General features: G+C 35.8%; 1 protein-coding gene across 3 annotated transcripts in view; it reads left to right on the plus strand.

Moving 5' to 3' along the window:
- The window catches only part of CLYBL (citramalyl-CoA lyase), a 222,786-nt gene that overhangs the window by 202,818 nt on the left and 4,491 nt on the right, over nucleotides 1–15,477 (plus strand). For all 3 annotated transcript variants that reach the window (XM_063126109.1, XM_063126110.1, XM_063126111.1), the window contains exons 6-7: nucleotides 1,529–1,696; nucleotides 10,712–10,836. In XM_063126109.1, the coding sequence (XP_062982179.1) occupies nucleotides 1,529–1,696; nucleotides 10,712–10,836 (293 nt within the window). The remainder of the gene's footprint in view (nucleotides 1–1,528; nucleotides 1,697–10,711; nucleotides 10,837–15,477) is intronic.

The following is a 15,477-nucleotide window of genomic DNA, read 5'->3' on the forward strand; positions in this document are numbered from 1 at the left end:
CAATGGAATAAAATTAATTCATCTTTCTGCTAGATTATGATCATTATTTTAAAAATGGAACCTACTACTTGTTTATCCATTTGCTTTGGCTGCATTCACTGATCTAAATTTCTTTGCATTATCTCTCAAACATCTTTCTAATGTGCAGTGAGTTATTGCTATTTCAAATCTTAAATCTACTAAAGTTTTGTTTTTGTAAATCGTATTCTGCGTATTGATCTGTACCTAAATATTAAATAAAACAGTTGTTAGTATCAGTAACATAATTATATATACATTCATGTTCCAATGAACCTCTCTCTGTATTTTATTTTATTTTAAGAATTATTCTCCAAAGTAATATTTTGAGGTGTGGTGTTTTAGTGTATACTACAGAGAAGCTTATTGTTAATATTTTAAATAGTTTATGATTACTTGCATGCTTTGTTCTATTTTACTGCATGTACTGTAAGACTTTCACTAATCAATCAGATACTTCTCATTACCTTTCTGTCTTCAGATCCTGTTACCATTTCTCAAAAAACAAAAATCCCCTTTTTATATTATTTATTTGTGACAGGCGTATCTACTAAATAGGCTCCTGTTGATCCGGTTCACCTAGTCACAACATTTTGAGTGGAGTTCAAAACCAGTGGTAATCCCAAATGAAAGAAAGCAATATTTTAGATGAATAACAAAGTCTTAATTTATTCCTGGTAAAATGGCAACCCAACAGTGGTGACGCTCAGAACAAGAGAACATTTATTTTTACAGTAGTAGAAGTAGTAGTAGTATGCATTGCAGGGTATCCTTTGGACTCAGCAGGTTTTGTAAATGCCTCTGAAATCCTTGGAAGTTATTCCAGTTTTCAAATGTTCCATCCAAAGACATCAGCATAATATTTATCTGAGGCTAAAAAAACTAAATTTGAAGAAAGTATAATCAAAATCAATGGACTTACTTACAAGTAATCCATATAAGGACAAAATGTTATCAGCTCTTGGTCACACTGGAAAAGATGGGACTATTCTGGATTAAATGGTTTTACATCACTGTAGGGTCATTTTACTACATCCATGGCATTACCTTTGTAGTGGTGCTTTTCAGTGTAATAATAACACTAGATATCAGCAAATGGCTACTAAAAATAGATTATCTATTTCCTACTGAGGAAAAGCTACTCAGGCTGCATTCCTATACCTACTTGTCTTGAAGTAAATTTCACTGCAATCAGTGACTTTTACTTCTGAGTAGAAATATGTAGGATTGCACCCTTAGCATAGCCTTGGGGTGGTTTTTTTTGTATCTTTTTACAAAAATGTTCAACTGTTCATTTTAGAAATAGAGAAGGAAGCGGAGAACAGTTTTTGCTGAAGTCACTTTGATATTTTCTCTAGCAACAATTTAACAGAAATTTGGAAAACAGAACTTTGCAATCTTTTCTTTTCTTTTGCAAAAGGAAAACAAATTTAAGTTCAGTGAAATTTCTGTTGCCAAGATGTTGTTGCAAAGCCCAACTTTATCAACAATTTATTCTCTTTCTCTTCAGGTTCAACGAGTAGTAAAGACACCCACGATATTCTTTATGCCAGGCAAAAAATTATCGTCACAGCAAAAGCGTTTGGCTTGCAGGCCATAGATCTTGTATATATTGACTTTCAGGATGAAGAGGGTCTCCGCAAGCAGTCAAGAGAGGGTGCCTTAATGGGCTTCACTGGTATGGCTTTTAGATGATGTCTAAAATATATTATCTCTGATCCTTCATCATAAACCAGATGTGCTTTATAGCATTGACTCCTGTTCACCTGCTTCAGTTTACCGGTAGAGGGATAGAGAAGTCTCTGAATGCTATAAAATGTTTCACAATTATTTGGCCTGTAAAACGGCAGGCGGAAAATTTCAAGTGCAAAATTAGGCCCTTAAAAGTCTTTCGACGAGTCACACCCAAGTGTGTTACTCTTTTATTATTAGTGAAAGTACAGAATAAACTATGGCAACGGTGTGTGGACCCTCCTGTTTCTACCATTCAAAGGAGACGCAATCTTGGCTGAAACACTGCTCACAGCTCAGTTCCCATTGAGTGGACCTGTGGATGTACATTTATGCACCAAATTGCTGCCGTTGCATTTTAGAAATAAAATATTTAAAGGGTCTTCAACAAATCTGAATAAAATGTTGCCCTCCCACATTTGCTAATCACCACTATGTATTTATTTCAATAAATGGGCAAAATCTTGATAGTCTGCATTTTTATTATAAAGAGCTGGAGTTGAAAACACACACGCAATAACAAGCCAATATGCTAATTAGGCTATGATAGTTATTTTCTTGTCAGCCTTTTCTTTGAGCTGCTTTCCCATATTCTGGCTTGTTTCCCAGTAATTGCCTGTTCACCTGATGACACCTACGGGTACTGGCAAGACAGCATGATCAAGCAGGCTTCTAACAGCCAATCCCTGTAAGATAGACGGCTCACCCACGATTGGTGCACTAGATCATGCGGGCGCCCCTATGAGATGTGATACATAACAAAGATTGCAGCTTTATGATAAAAACCAGCTACTTGGCTCGCATTCACAGATTATAGCATGTTTTAAAGAACAACAGTACCAACATTTCAGTGATCCAGCTCATTCAAATTAGCTATAAGACACTTGGACAAATACTGGGCAGTGTGTGAGGTGGTGGTGCGGACTCTTTGAAGTTCTTAATCTAGTAAAAAGCATGTTTAAAATAGAAAGAGAGAAGTTTGAAATCCAAAACATACAATACCTGTTGGCTTCTGGAGAAAAGAAATTTGTAGAACCACGTGAAGCCCAAACTTACCATACAATTGAAAAAGAACAAGAAGGAAGCACGTTGTGGCAACTTAAAGACACATTTATTGTGGCATAAGTTTTGATCCACCGTCACCCCATATGAGCATGGCTGTGCTTTGTATGCTGGACTCCTTCTTGTCTTGGCTGCCATGGACTAGAATCACAGAATCATAGAATCATAGAATAGCAGAGTTGGAAGGGGCCTACAAGGCCATCGAGTCCAACCCCCTGCTCAATGCTAAGATGGATAGAAATGATAATAACAATCTAACGTAATTGTATTCCAAATACTAAGAATTACTTGGGGTACTTTTCAAGCAACTAGCTTAAATGACCTGTTTCCTTTAACCAGCCAGTTTTCAGGGCCTCGCCACACTTCTATGAAAGTCAGCGTCTGAGATCCAAAATGCCGTGTGTGGCACACACGCGCAGGGGCTTATTAGCTTTCACTGGAAGCACCCCGCACTGCTTGAAAAGTCCCTCCAAAGGTTGTAGTAGCATGGGGACATAGGAAGATGGCTTATACCAAGTCAGACCACCTGTCCATCTAGACCAGCACCGTATACTGATTCACAGCTCTCCAGGGTCTCAGACAGAGGTCTTTCCCATCACTTGCTATCTGATTCTTTTAACTGGACATGCCAGGGATTGGGCCTGGGACCTTCTGTGTGCAAAACAGGTGCTGTACCACTGACTGAACTATAGTCCCTCATCATGAGATAGAACTGGGTGCCACAGGTTCAGCCACCATCTTCACCATGTGAGCATGGAAGTGCTTTGACTGAATGCACAGGTCTTTTTGGATCCTGAACACTGAAAACAGTATAGGTCCTTCCTCTGTCATCTGCTCTTAATGAAGAAGATATTGACAAGTTCAGACTCTTACTTCACAGCATGTTCTGGTTTTGTTCTCAAAATCAGTAGCATCACTCCTCCATGCTTCATGATTTGAGCAAATACAGTCCTTTATGAAGTGAAAACTTACTACTTGAGAAAATGATACAAACAGCTTTCCAATTTTGAAAGTTACTTTGTCAACTGTTGAGTTGATCATTACGCCACCATTGACTATTGTGTACGAATGAAGCCATAATCTCACAATTACTAGACCTAGATTGTGAGAAGGAGGTGATTTTTAGTTAACTGGTGTGATCACACAATGAGGGTAACTACAAATGTGCCCAAAGGCTGGATTTCCATCCACTCTTCCAACAGATGTTTTGGGTATCCTCATAATCTTTTATTAATACTTTCCAAAATTAATCTAGATGAGATCTACACCTCGTGTCATATTGATACGATCCCATCATGGTGACACTACATCCCGCTTGCACATTTATGCCTTGTAGCATACCACTATTGTGGTATTTTGGATAATACAGAATAAAAAGCGGGAAATAACACTAGAAGAGCAGGTTACAGAATACATTATTATGATTATTAATTTATTTATATAGCACCATCAGTGTACATGGTGCTGTACATAGTAAAACAATAAAATAGTAAGACCTTGCCGCATAGGCTTAAATTCTAATAAAATCGTAATAAAACAATAAGAAAGGGAAGGGAATGCACCAAACAGGCACAGGGGAGAGTAAAACTAACAATATAAAAGTAAGGTCAAAATCAAGTTCTAAAAGCTTTAGAAAAAAGAAAAGTTTTCAGCTGAGCTTTAAAAACTGTAATTGAACTTGTGGTCCGCAAATGTTCTAGAAGAGAATTCCAGGCATAAGGGGCAGCGATAGAAAATGGATGAAGCCGAGCAAGAGAAGTGGAGACATAACGGGTCCCCAGCAGATATCAGGGAACGTCAATCCTGAAAAAAGAACAAGTGGAGGTCTAGCTCTGGAGTGTACTCCTAACCACCACAGTAGATAGGAATTGCCATTCAACCTTTTAAACACTATTTAGAAGAAGGAGCAAATCCCACCCTTTCACAAGTCTTTAATGACTGTGATTAAAGTGTGTTAAGCAGTAGTTAATCTGCATTAAAAGATCTTGTGAATGGCACAAGACACAATAATACTTCCCAAAGACACAAATGCTTCAGTTTTCTGTTCTGATGTTACAAACGGCAGTTAGCTGAATCGAAATGGCTTACATTTCTTTAAAAAATGTATATCAGTAAATACTTTCTACTGAAGTTACTAGCATTTGCATGTGATAAGTATTGTTCCACATAATAGCTGCTATCACATGAAGAGCTGTTCCGTCCCAGATTTGATGCATTTTACCATAGCACAGCAAACCTTTCTTTTTCTGCATTTACCACGGCATGGCAAAACTAACACCATCTGTGTGGTGAACTGCTGTACACAAATGGCTCATCATGGTTCAGTGATTTAAAGTGGTCCTTGTGGTAGCTGCTCTGAGAGCTCCTGTATAGAGAAGGGTTTTAAAAAATAAAAAATATAAACAAATAAGGGCAGTGTCCTGTTTGCAACTACGGCTAACAGAAATTACATTGCGATAACACAAGTGACCTCTAGTGCACACCACTAGTTTTTGCTGGCATTATGGGTTTTCCGGGGACAGGTTTATCGAATTTTACCAGAAAACCAGTTGTGGTAGTAAATACTCTTGGTGTTGCACTAGAGGTCGCTTATGCAACATAAGTGACATTAGCACTGCCAACTACGATACCGGCCCAAGTTAATAAAGGTTGACTAGCCCTTGAGAAGAGATCTGGAGCAAAATCAGACAAGTACTATTACTTCTACTGAGTCAACCCCCATTCATTTCAATGGTACCTGCGCATGAATAATGGTTTTAAGGACACAGTGGACTGGTGATTTGTGCCAATCCAAATGTTAACAGTTATTAACATTTTTATCAAGTCTATGGAATGAGCAAAGACTTCCATAAATTTTATTATGTCTAGTGGGACAGCAGTGGTGGCAGACCAGTACAGATGACGTGGAGATCCTCCTTTATTCTACTGTTATGTTAGCCATTAGACCTGAAAAGCAAGCTTACTTCTGTCAGTTCAGGACCTTGCAGTAATCAACCAATCAGTCATTCCTTTCTAAATAAAAAACCTAACCAGGAAAAGAGAACACCTTAGTTTAAAGTTGAACTGCCCACACCTGATCTCTAATTGATCTTCAGGTAAAGTTGGTAATCTTTAATGCCTGCTTGCAATTCTGTGCAGCAAGCCCATCCTTGCTGGCAGAGAAGACTCGTGGGGGATCCTTGCTATGATCTATGATTGCCGGTCAAGTATAACAGCAGGGATTCAGCAACCCAACTTGGAAGGCTAGGCTGCACTACCCCAAGTCTTCCACAATAGGGGAAGGTACAGAGCAGGAAAAGCCGCCCTGAGGCGCTGGTCCTCAACTGGGTGGAGGAGGGTACCTCCAGCTGGTGCCTCAGTTAGGCTGCTTCACAGCATGCAGGCTTTCCCTGGCTGGAGGAAACTTGCACAGCGTAAAGCTGGGTTCCCAACCACGGTTCTAGCTGCTGAAGTTCCAGTTTGCACTTTGGCTGGGAAGCAATAATGCCAGTGGCAGGGGACCACCTCGACATCATCCAGCCCACAGAGGAATTGGTGTGTGGAGGTCTTCTGGAAAAGCACTCCATGCAATGTCATGTGCTGGTTCCTCTTCAAATGTTAGACTGACAGCACAGTAAAGAACTGCAGTGCAATTGCACACCCACTTGTCAGCACTTCTATGTGAAGCTGCATTCATGAAGCTGCACCCATATGTTACCAGAGTCAATAGTGTCATATTTGCTTTCCAGTGAATTCTTCCCATAGCCTCCAGTAATGTGTGGATGCGCATAAAATTTACTTAGAAGGAACGGTATCATTGCTCTGCTACCACATCAGTATTGGAAGAAGCCATGGAGAAATGGCTCCCACATCACTGAAGTAATATATGAATCTCTCCCCAAATTTTTATTCTAAAGGTTACAAAAATCTGTTTTTGGAATGTAGTGAAAACAAATAAAAAAGATACATTAAAAAGGGTCCAAATGCAATATGATTTCAACACCCATAATTTCTAGTCTATACATGTCAACATTTTCAAACTCCAGTGACAGCGGAGTTTTTGTGAGAAACCCTAGTAAAATTTTCAGCATAAGACTATTACAATAGTGCAATTAGTGCAACATGTCCTCCAACTTTCATGTGACATTCACTAGATGATGAATGATAATATGGATTATGTTAAACAGCCAAATGTGCTAATTACAACAGCTCTCTGGTCATGATACGTTCCCTATATATCCTTCTGTGCGCCCTATCCCATTTCAGTTTTAGAATAAAGAATGATTTGTTTAAAGTTTATGATTGAATGGCTTCTACCATTGGTCCCTAAATCCCTTCTTCTATTTTAAGAGCCTTATAGTGCAAATGCAACCCTATGCTGTTTATTCAGCTGTAAGTTCCCGCCTTATTCAAAAGGAAAATGTGGGGGCTATATACATGAAGGTGTATTTGAAGTGCACTTATTTTTTTAAGGATTTGTTTTGTAACCCATCATCTTTATATCAGATATATATATATATATATATATATATATATATATATATATATATGACAAATTAGTGGGTTCTAGAACAAATTAAGCCAGAATTCTCACTAGAAGCGAAAATGTTGAAACTGAGGCTATCATACTTTAGACATATAATGACAAGAAATGACTCATTAGAAAAGATAATAATGATGGGGAAAACAAAAGGTAGGAGGAAAAAAGGAAGACCAAACAAGAGATGGATTGACTCTGTAAAGGAAGATACGGACATGAAATTACAAGATCTGAATAGGATGGTTAACAACAGATGCGAATGGAGGTCGCTGATCCATAAGTCGAAGACATGTTGAAGGCACATAACTCACTATAGATATAGATTACATTTCTATACCACCCTCTTTGGGCGGTTCACAAAAATTAGATCCAGACTTAGTCATACTTGTTGTAGACCCATTGAAATCAATGGGTTTCAAATTAGTAAAGTCTGACTAATTGATTTCAATGTGTGTACTCTAAGTATAACTCAGTGTGGATCCACCTTGATGTTATCTAAATGTCCATCAGATGTAATAATGTTTATGTATATACAAATGGTAAATCCTAGAATGACACTTTAACAGCTGACTTAGTCATTATTGCTATTCCAGTGCAACATGCTGAGAAGCTAGATATAAATATGAAACACTACAGCTTTTTTTCAGCTTTTTACAGTCTTTTGTAGAAGACAAAAATGACACCATCATAGAGTTACATGAAGGACTTGACGGGTATTGATTTAAAGCACGATATATCAAGAAGTATTGCAGAAAGGATTTCATGGTTATAAATTTTAATGCCTTCCAGTTCGGCAACCTCTCTGTAACTTGTCAATAACAACAGTTTGGTTTAAAATATTTCCCTTGTTTCTCCATGACATTGAAGTCCATTTTACAGTTGTTTGGGTACGCAAGGTGTAACAAAAGGCAACCTAGGGCCATAAATCAAATGGTGTGTTTTTAGATTTTTGCTGATGTCACTGTTTTAAAAGATTGAAGATCTTAACTATACATCACTTTTAAAACTCACCCAGGTTTTCTTCACAGCAAAATTCCTGCCTTAAAAAATACTACATTCTAGGGCTTTGTCCTCAAAATACACTGTCTGTCAAAATATATACTTGACTAGTTTTCATAATGAATTACTCATATACAAGTCAATCTCTACATTTACACTTTGACTATTACAAATAAAACACAGTGTGAATCATAAATTTAAATATAATCATGCTAGTGACATAATTTAAAATATTTCTTAATTTAGTACAATGAAGCGTCTGGTACAACAGCGTACAGAACATTACACTAATTTCTTCAATGTAATTCCTTTTTAGAAAATAGACTTTGCAGGATTTAAAATATTTTTCCCATATGGAACATAAGGAAGCATCTGAATCTCAGATTATGAATACTAATTATGATACATGATAATGTAATTAAAAATAAAATCCAATGAAATATCTTGTGGTATGATTTTCTAAAACTCTGATACTGCTAGAAAGAAAAATACATTATTTGCATAAAAATGATTTCAGTCTTATTTTTATGATCAAAAATTAAATGGCTTTTGAGACAATATTTCTAAGGAAGCATACATTTTCTGTTACAACAAATCATAGAAATTAGGAACATGTATTTTCTATTATTACTGTTGTTGTTATGTCATTCCTGTTTTTATTCGAGCTTGTGATTTATATTATTTTATGTATTAAGCCACCTTGCAGTCGGCAAGTCAGCATATAAATTTTTCAAATTAATAAATATATTATGACTTACTGCAATTTTTTTTAAAATTTAAATGAACTGAAAATGAACACATTCCGCAAATAATATGTCACTTTTCATACAATGAAGTAATGCACTTCACAGCAATAAACAGAAAATTCCAAAATATTATTTGCACCCAAAATATGAGTTTAGGTTTAATGCTGCCTGCAATACCTTTATATTTTCCATGAAAAGAAATCCACTATAGTGCTTTGGAAATCTTCCTTTCTCTTCAACTCTCAGAAGAGTGCCAGGTGCGTGTTAAGAAGTCATTTTAATGTAGTTCAATAACAGATTAGAATCCTCACATGATTCAAACATTTGAATGGAACTTTAAACATTTCTAGATGTTTGTGAACCGCCCAGAGAGCTTCAGCTATTGGGTGGTATAAAAATGCAAATAATAATAATAATAATAATAATAATAATAATAATAGAATCAAGACCTTGATTTTGATGCCTTCTTTCTTAATTTGAAAAGCAAAATAAAACACCTCCTTCCTTCTTGTGTGTTTTAATGTTTGTTTTTTTCCTACAGAGATTTTTAAAATGCCTATGTTGACCAATCATTCACTACTAGGTCATTAGGATAGGTAGAATAATAGATATGTTAAAAACATGTACACTTCAACAATTAAAGAATTACACTTTTTTTCATGAAACACCATCACATCAACTGTACAACCAAAGGTAAAATAGATTAAGGCTTTCTTATTTCACACAGCAGACTGATTTAAAATAGCTAAATAAAAAACAAAACACCATTTTCCTTCATTTTTAGCCTCATTTCTACAAACAAAACACAGTTTATCACAATATTTTATACTCAAAATGTTAATTAAAAATAAAATAAAACAATGCATTATAACCAGCAACAATTAACTGATCACTGAAGAAACAAGTTCAAAATATGTTAATTCCTTTAAGTCTCTTGATTAAATTTTATTTGGCTTTTTTGAGCTGGAATAATGGGGATGGAATGTAGATCACAAGATCACAGTCCATGGGGAAAGTTCATTTGCGCAAACCCCATTGAAAGTAAACGTATTTCTTGATATCTCCCATTTATTTCAATGAGGCATATGTATGAAGGAGATCTTTCTGGTGGATTGTGTCCAATATTTGTAAGTTTGTGGGTTTGACCTTGACGTGAAACAAACTAGAAATAAAATAAGTAATAAATGTAGAATGCTGCTAAAATACAATAATTTTGGGAATTCAGAAAATAATTATTTAAAAATAGAAGGAAGGTCTAACTATATAAAAGTTTTATGTTTCAGTTTAAACTTTTTCATTGTTTAATTTTTTTAATAAACAGGAATTATAATCCCTTTGAAATTTTGATGGTATCTTTTACACTGTGTTTTGTACAGCTAGTCAATCAGTACTGAAATGTCAGACATGTCTTTAAAAACCAGAGTTGTTGAGACGGAAATGCTAATTTTTAGTTCATGTAGAGTTTGGGCTATTCATTCTGTAATTTAAAAATAAAGGTTAAGTTAAAAAAAGAACAACAACAAAAAAGAACAATCAAACATGAGAGTCAGAATTTGAAGCCTCAAGTGATTGGAACGTTTTGCTGGAACATCTGTTTGTTAATGCTTGACTCTGGGGTTATTAATCTTCTTTGTAGGTAAGCAGGTGATTCACCCTAATCAAGTTGCTGTTGTCCAGGAACAGTTCTCACCCAGTGCTGAAAAAATTAAGTGGGCACAAGAACTGATTGGAGCTTTTGAAGAACATCAGCGCCTAGGAAAGGTAAACCTTTTCTTTCTACTTTGTTAAAAGAAGTGTTGTTTAAAATGGAAATTTTTTTAAAGTGTGCAGTAATGTTTATATAGTACATTTGTACAAAATATAATAATGTATATCTTGCAGAGGGGAAAGCATTTTATATAGGTCTATGACAAATTAACTTTACATGGCAGTTTCAACCATGCATAATTATTATCATTATTTCTCTGATCCTTTAAATAAATATAAATTGTGTATCTATGCATCCAGTTAATTCAATCAATACTATTATCTTACTAAGATACCTGATAAAAGAGAAAATGGAAGAAAAATACCTATTCTGTGCCGCCATATTTTTTATTTGTTAATGATAGGGATTTATACTCTTCAGTCATCTTTTCAGGGCAGCTTACAAAATGCCATCTAACTTTAAGAAACACATGAAATTATGCACACTTGTTTTAGTTTTCTTTCTTTTCTCTCCCCCACTACCACAAATAGCAGATACCAATTATTGCTGTTGTTCTAATCTTAGATTCACTTGTGGGTAAAGTTACGCACAGTACGTGACTCCTTACAGGATTTCTGCTTATTGCAATGCGGGGATGAAATGATATGTATTAGAACTTATTTTTGGACCAGAGTTTTTTTGGATATAAAAGAGAGCAAATTAGCGCTTGAATATGATTGTTCCTAATTTAGTGCATCATTGAGTCTCATGTTTCCTGCTCTGTGGGTTTCTGCTATGTAAACATTGTGGTGGTGAAGCACAATCTGTCTTCACTTTGTGCCAGTAACACTTAAATTAGGGGTCGCCTGAAGGAAAATTTTATGCTAGCTGCAGCATTGTCGGCTAATTATCTTAAAGGTTATTTGCTATAATGTAGCTTGCCACTTTAGGGGGAGGGAGAAAGAGTTGCAATTAAATGTGCTTCTTTTACTAAGAGCCAAAATCTGAAATGGTTAGCAAGCCAGCGAAGTTTCAGTGTCCAGAAGTGCAGCAGAGAAAGTGTGATTCTTTCAGTGCAATTTGCACAATATTTAATTGCCAAAAAAAAAAAACCTTTCGCAGAGCTGAACACACACAGAGATGCATACAAACAAAATATACGTATATATCTACTACTTGCTATCCTTCACAAATCCCATTAGCACTCAGCTGATCTGTAAAATTATGTCTATTTTCTTCATTACCGAAATACGAAATGCTTGTGCCATACATAGATTTATCATGAGACCTTCATAACAGGGTAAACTCATTGCAACATATTAAGAACACAGCTCCTTTTCTGTCTTTAACCAACCCTGAAGGCCAATCTAGATACTAGATTAAAGTTTACTCGATTTGAGCTATCAATCTGCATCTTTTCAGTGTTGATACCTTTATTTACAAATATGCTTAATGATGATTGTGAATAATAAAAAAGATTTAAAATATGCTCACTGCTTTTTTCCCTTCCTTTCTTGCTTTTCTCCATACACCTGATAGCAAGCATAGCTCAACACCCATCTGTGTGTGTTCATTGCCAATGGGGTATACATATGGCAGCTAATATTTTCCAGGGGATTATGAAGAATACATGGAAAGACAACCAGGCAGAATATTTTTATTTACTATTTTTGCATTGGTCAGCCATACACATTTTCAACATGAAACTTTGTTGTTGTTAAACAACAGCATTAGCAGCTCCACATCTGGTATATAAGGAACTTCCATGAAGCTTAAAGTGTTATTTTTTTTCTAACTTGTTCCAAAGAATTTTATCTACAGGTTCCTTCAAACTGTTGCTTTGTTTGATGCTGATTTATGGTGATTTTTGGAATACGTTGGAATAAATGACATGCAATTAAAGGCAGGTAGTTCAAAAGCACTTCTGCAATGCTTGTGGCACTTCTCTGCTAACTTGTTTTGCCCACTGCCTTTGAATGTAATTCATAGAAATATGGAGGTTCTGTGTGACCTGCTGTTAACTCCTAGTATTTATAAATATGACACTGGGTATTCACTACAGGATTAAATTTTGACCTCATCAAAGTGGGCGAGAGCTTTGCCATTGACTTCCACAAAGCTCTGGCCAAACCCAGTGAGGTGAATTAGGATGCTGTGTGATCAATGTTTCCTGAAAACCTCTTATCGGAGTTTATATCGCTGTACTGAAAAAAATATGACACTTGAGAACTCTGGTCAAGTCTGATTGCTTAATTTTTTCCAAAAGAACCACCTCTTACAAGGAGGCTAATGTAGCGTGTCCAAAGAAGACACTAAAATTTTCATCACAATTTGAGGCTTCTATTCTTGCTATGCTCTGTTTCTATATATTGCATGTATATTACTCTATTTACTTAGAAGAGAACTAATATACGGATACTAAATTTCTCTACATGCTCCTGTCTTCACTTCATTTCTTCCCATTTCTTGTATTACACTAAAGCTTTAAATTTCACAGAAGTTAAAATATAATTCTGGACTGGTGTTAAGCCTTCTGTGGTTCATGTGTATGTGTGAGAGTGTGTGTGTGTGTGTGTGTGTTATTAATCAAAACTGAAAGCCTGGAAAGAAAAAAGAAAGAAAGGCAAAGGATTAGAGTGACTAGTTTGCTCACAGATAAATTGCTAGTCTTGAGCCTCTGGGATCACAGTTTGTTGTTAATTGGAAGTTCTTAACGAACAAAGTTCGATGCCCTCAGTCAACAATAGTTTACATTAACATACAGCAATCAGTTCACACAATTTATCACAGTTTGGAAGGTACAGAACAGCCTTCATTGAGAGAATCCAAGCTACACTCCTGCTTCTAGGACAATGATTTTGCTTAGTAATAAGGAGTAAAAAAAATAAGTTAAAAAAAGAATCATAAATGGGTATTTCAACTGTGTTACTCATTAGAACTGGCATTACAGTCAGGTAGCAACTTCGAATTTGCACTAAATTCAGTAATAAAATGTTGTTTGTATGGTGGGCAAATACAGTTGTAAGAAAGAAAAGAGCTATTGACATCACCGTCATGATGTTTATACATCAATATATCATGCATGCCTGTACTTTATTTACTGAGCTCTGCCAATGTGAGGTGATAGAATTGTATGAAGAAGAGATATAATAAAGTATATAAGATCTAATTAAAGATTTAAATGCTATTTTATAATATTTCTTTGCTTAGCTCCTCCTTTTGCTCTAGTATCAGTGAAAAATCTAGCCTTAAATATAAGGATTTTTTAAAAAAAATCATCATAAAAGTTATCTCGTTCATTGTAGGTTATCTCAAGCTGTTAGTAATGTAGTAATAAATATATTCAGAGGTAATATTATGATTTTAAAGAAATTCATGTTTGCATTGCCTTTCAGTCTAATAGGTAGAGCACTCCACAATAAAAATACAAGAACAATTTATTATTATTTATTTATATAGCACCATCAATGTACATGGTGCTGTACAGAGTAAAACAGTAAATAGCAAGACCCTGCCGCATAGGCTTACAATTTAAAACATTTAGAAAACAATATGTAAGTTAAACATGTTCTATTGCTTTCTTTTTAAATAGCTTTTAATACTGAACTGACTCACACTATCATCTATTGAATCTATTAGAAAATTTATAGTTGAATAAATTGTCACTTATTTTCAATTGTGAATGGGTAATATGTGCTAACAGCAACAAAATATTGCCCATTCCAGCTAAGAAGGTCTACGCATGTAAGGAAGTTTATGTGCACATATCACTTGGTAGACTGGGAGCATTGGGCATAAATCAGTTGAACACTCAAGTGAGGATTTTCAGTCTGTCCACACTGTATTGCTTTGAAAAGGATGTGCATTCCAATGTTCATTGGAATGTGTGTGCCCATATGCTCTAGCCCAATATTTTAGCACCTTATTTACGCATAACCAGGGCTGGGCAGAGGGTGGGCCAGTGGGTCCAGTTGGCATGGGCCTACGATTTTGAGGGGCCCCTACTCAATGGTGCAAGAATGTTTGAATGGATTAGCAGTTTTGAACATTAACACTGACAAGGCAAAGTTGCTTGATTTTTCTGTTGTTGATGATGAATTTGCCCAAAGAAAAGCATGTAAAGTATTTCTGAATGTGAAGAAGTGATGTCTTATATACATCTTGAATAAAAGTGCTTGCCATTACCTTTTTTTATAAATCGTTCTAGTTCATATGTATTTAGAACTGATTAAAAAAACTGCATGAGCAGCTTGAAATGGGGCCTACATTTCCCATCTGGCCCAGGCCTATGACCAGTTTTGCCCGGCTCTGCACATAACTAGTGATGGATCAGTGCCATCCGTTTTAGAGGCTTGGGAGGAATTCAGCTATGTGAAAGCATGAGAAGAACCTAAACATGATTAGCAATTTAAATTAAATGTTAGAAAATATGTGGTGACAAAAAGATTTAGAAGCAAGATGATGTAATTAGCATTTGACAGCTAGATTCTGTTTATTTCACCAAAGTATATCTAGTGAAATAAACAAAACTCTTAAACAGGAGAAATGGAACTTCATCACAAATGTGACAATGTCAGTCCAGTAATACATTTGATCTCATAATGCAGACTGTGTAACCATTGTGTACCCAAGGTCCCCACCCCCAATTCCATATAGAGGGGTAATGACCAAAGACTGTCCCATTACCACATTATGTGCTCAGAACTCAGCTTCCT

This window comes from Elgaria multicarinata, chromosome 5 (assembly GCF_023053635.1).
Source record: "Elgaria multicarinata webbii isolate HBS135686 ecotype San Diego chromosome 5, rElgMul1.1.pri, whole genome shotgun sequence".
Classification (NCBI taxonomy): domain Eukaryota; kingdom Metazoa; phylum Chordata; class Lepidosauria; order Squamata; family Anguidae; genus Elgaria; species Elgaria multicarinata.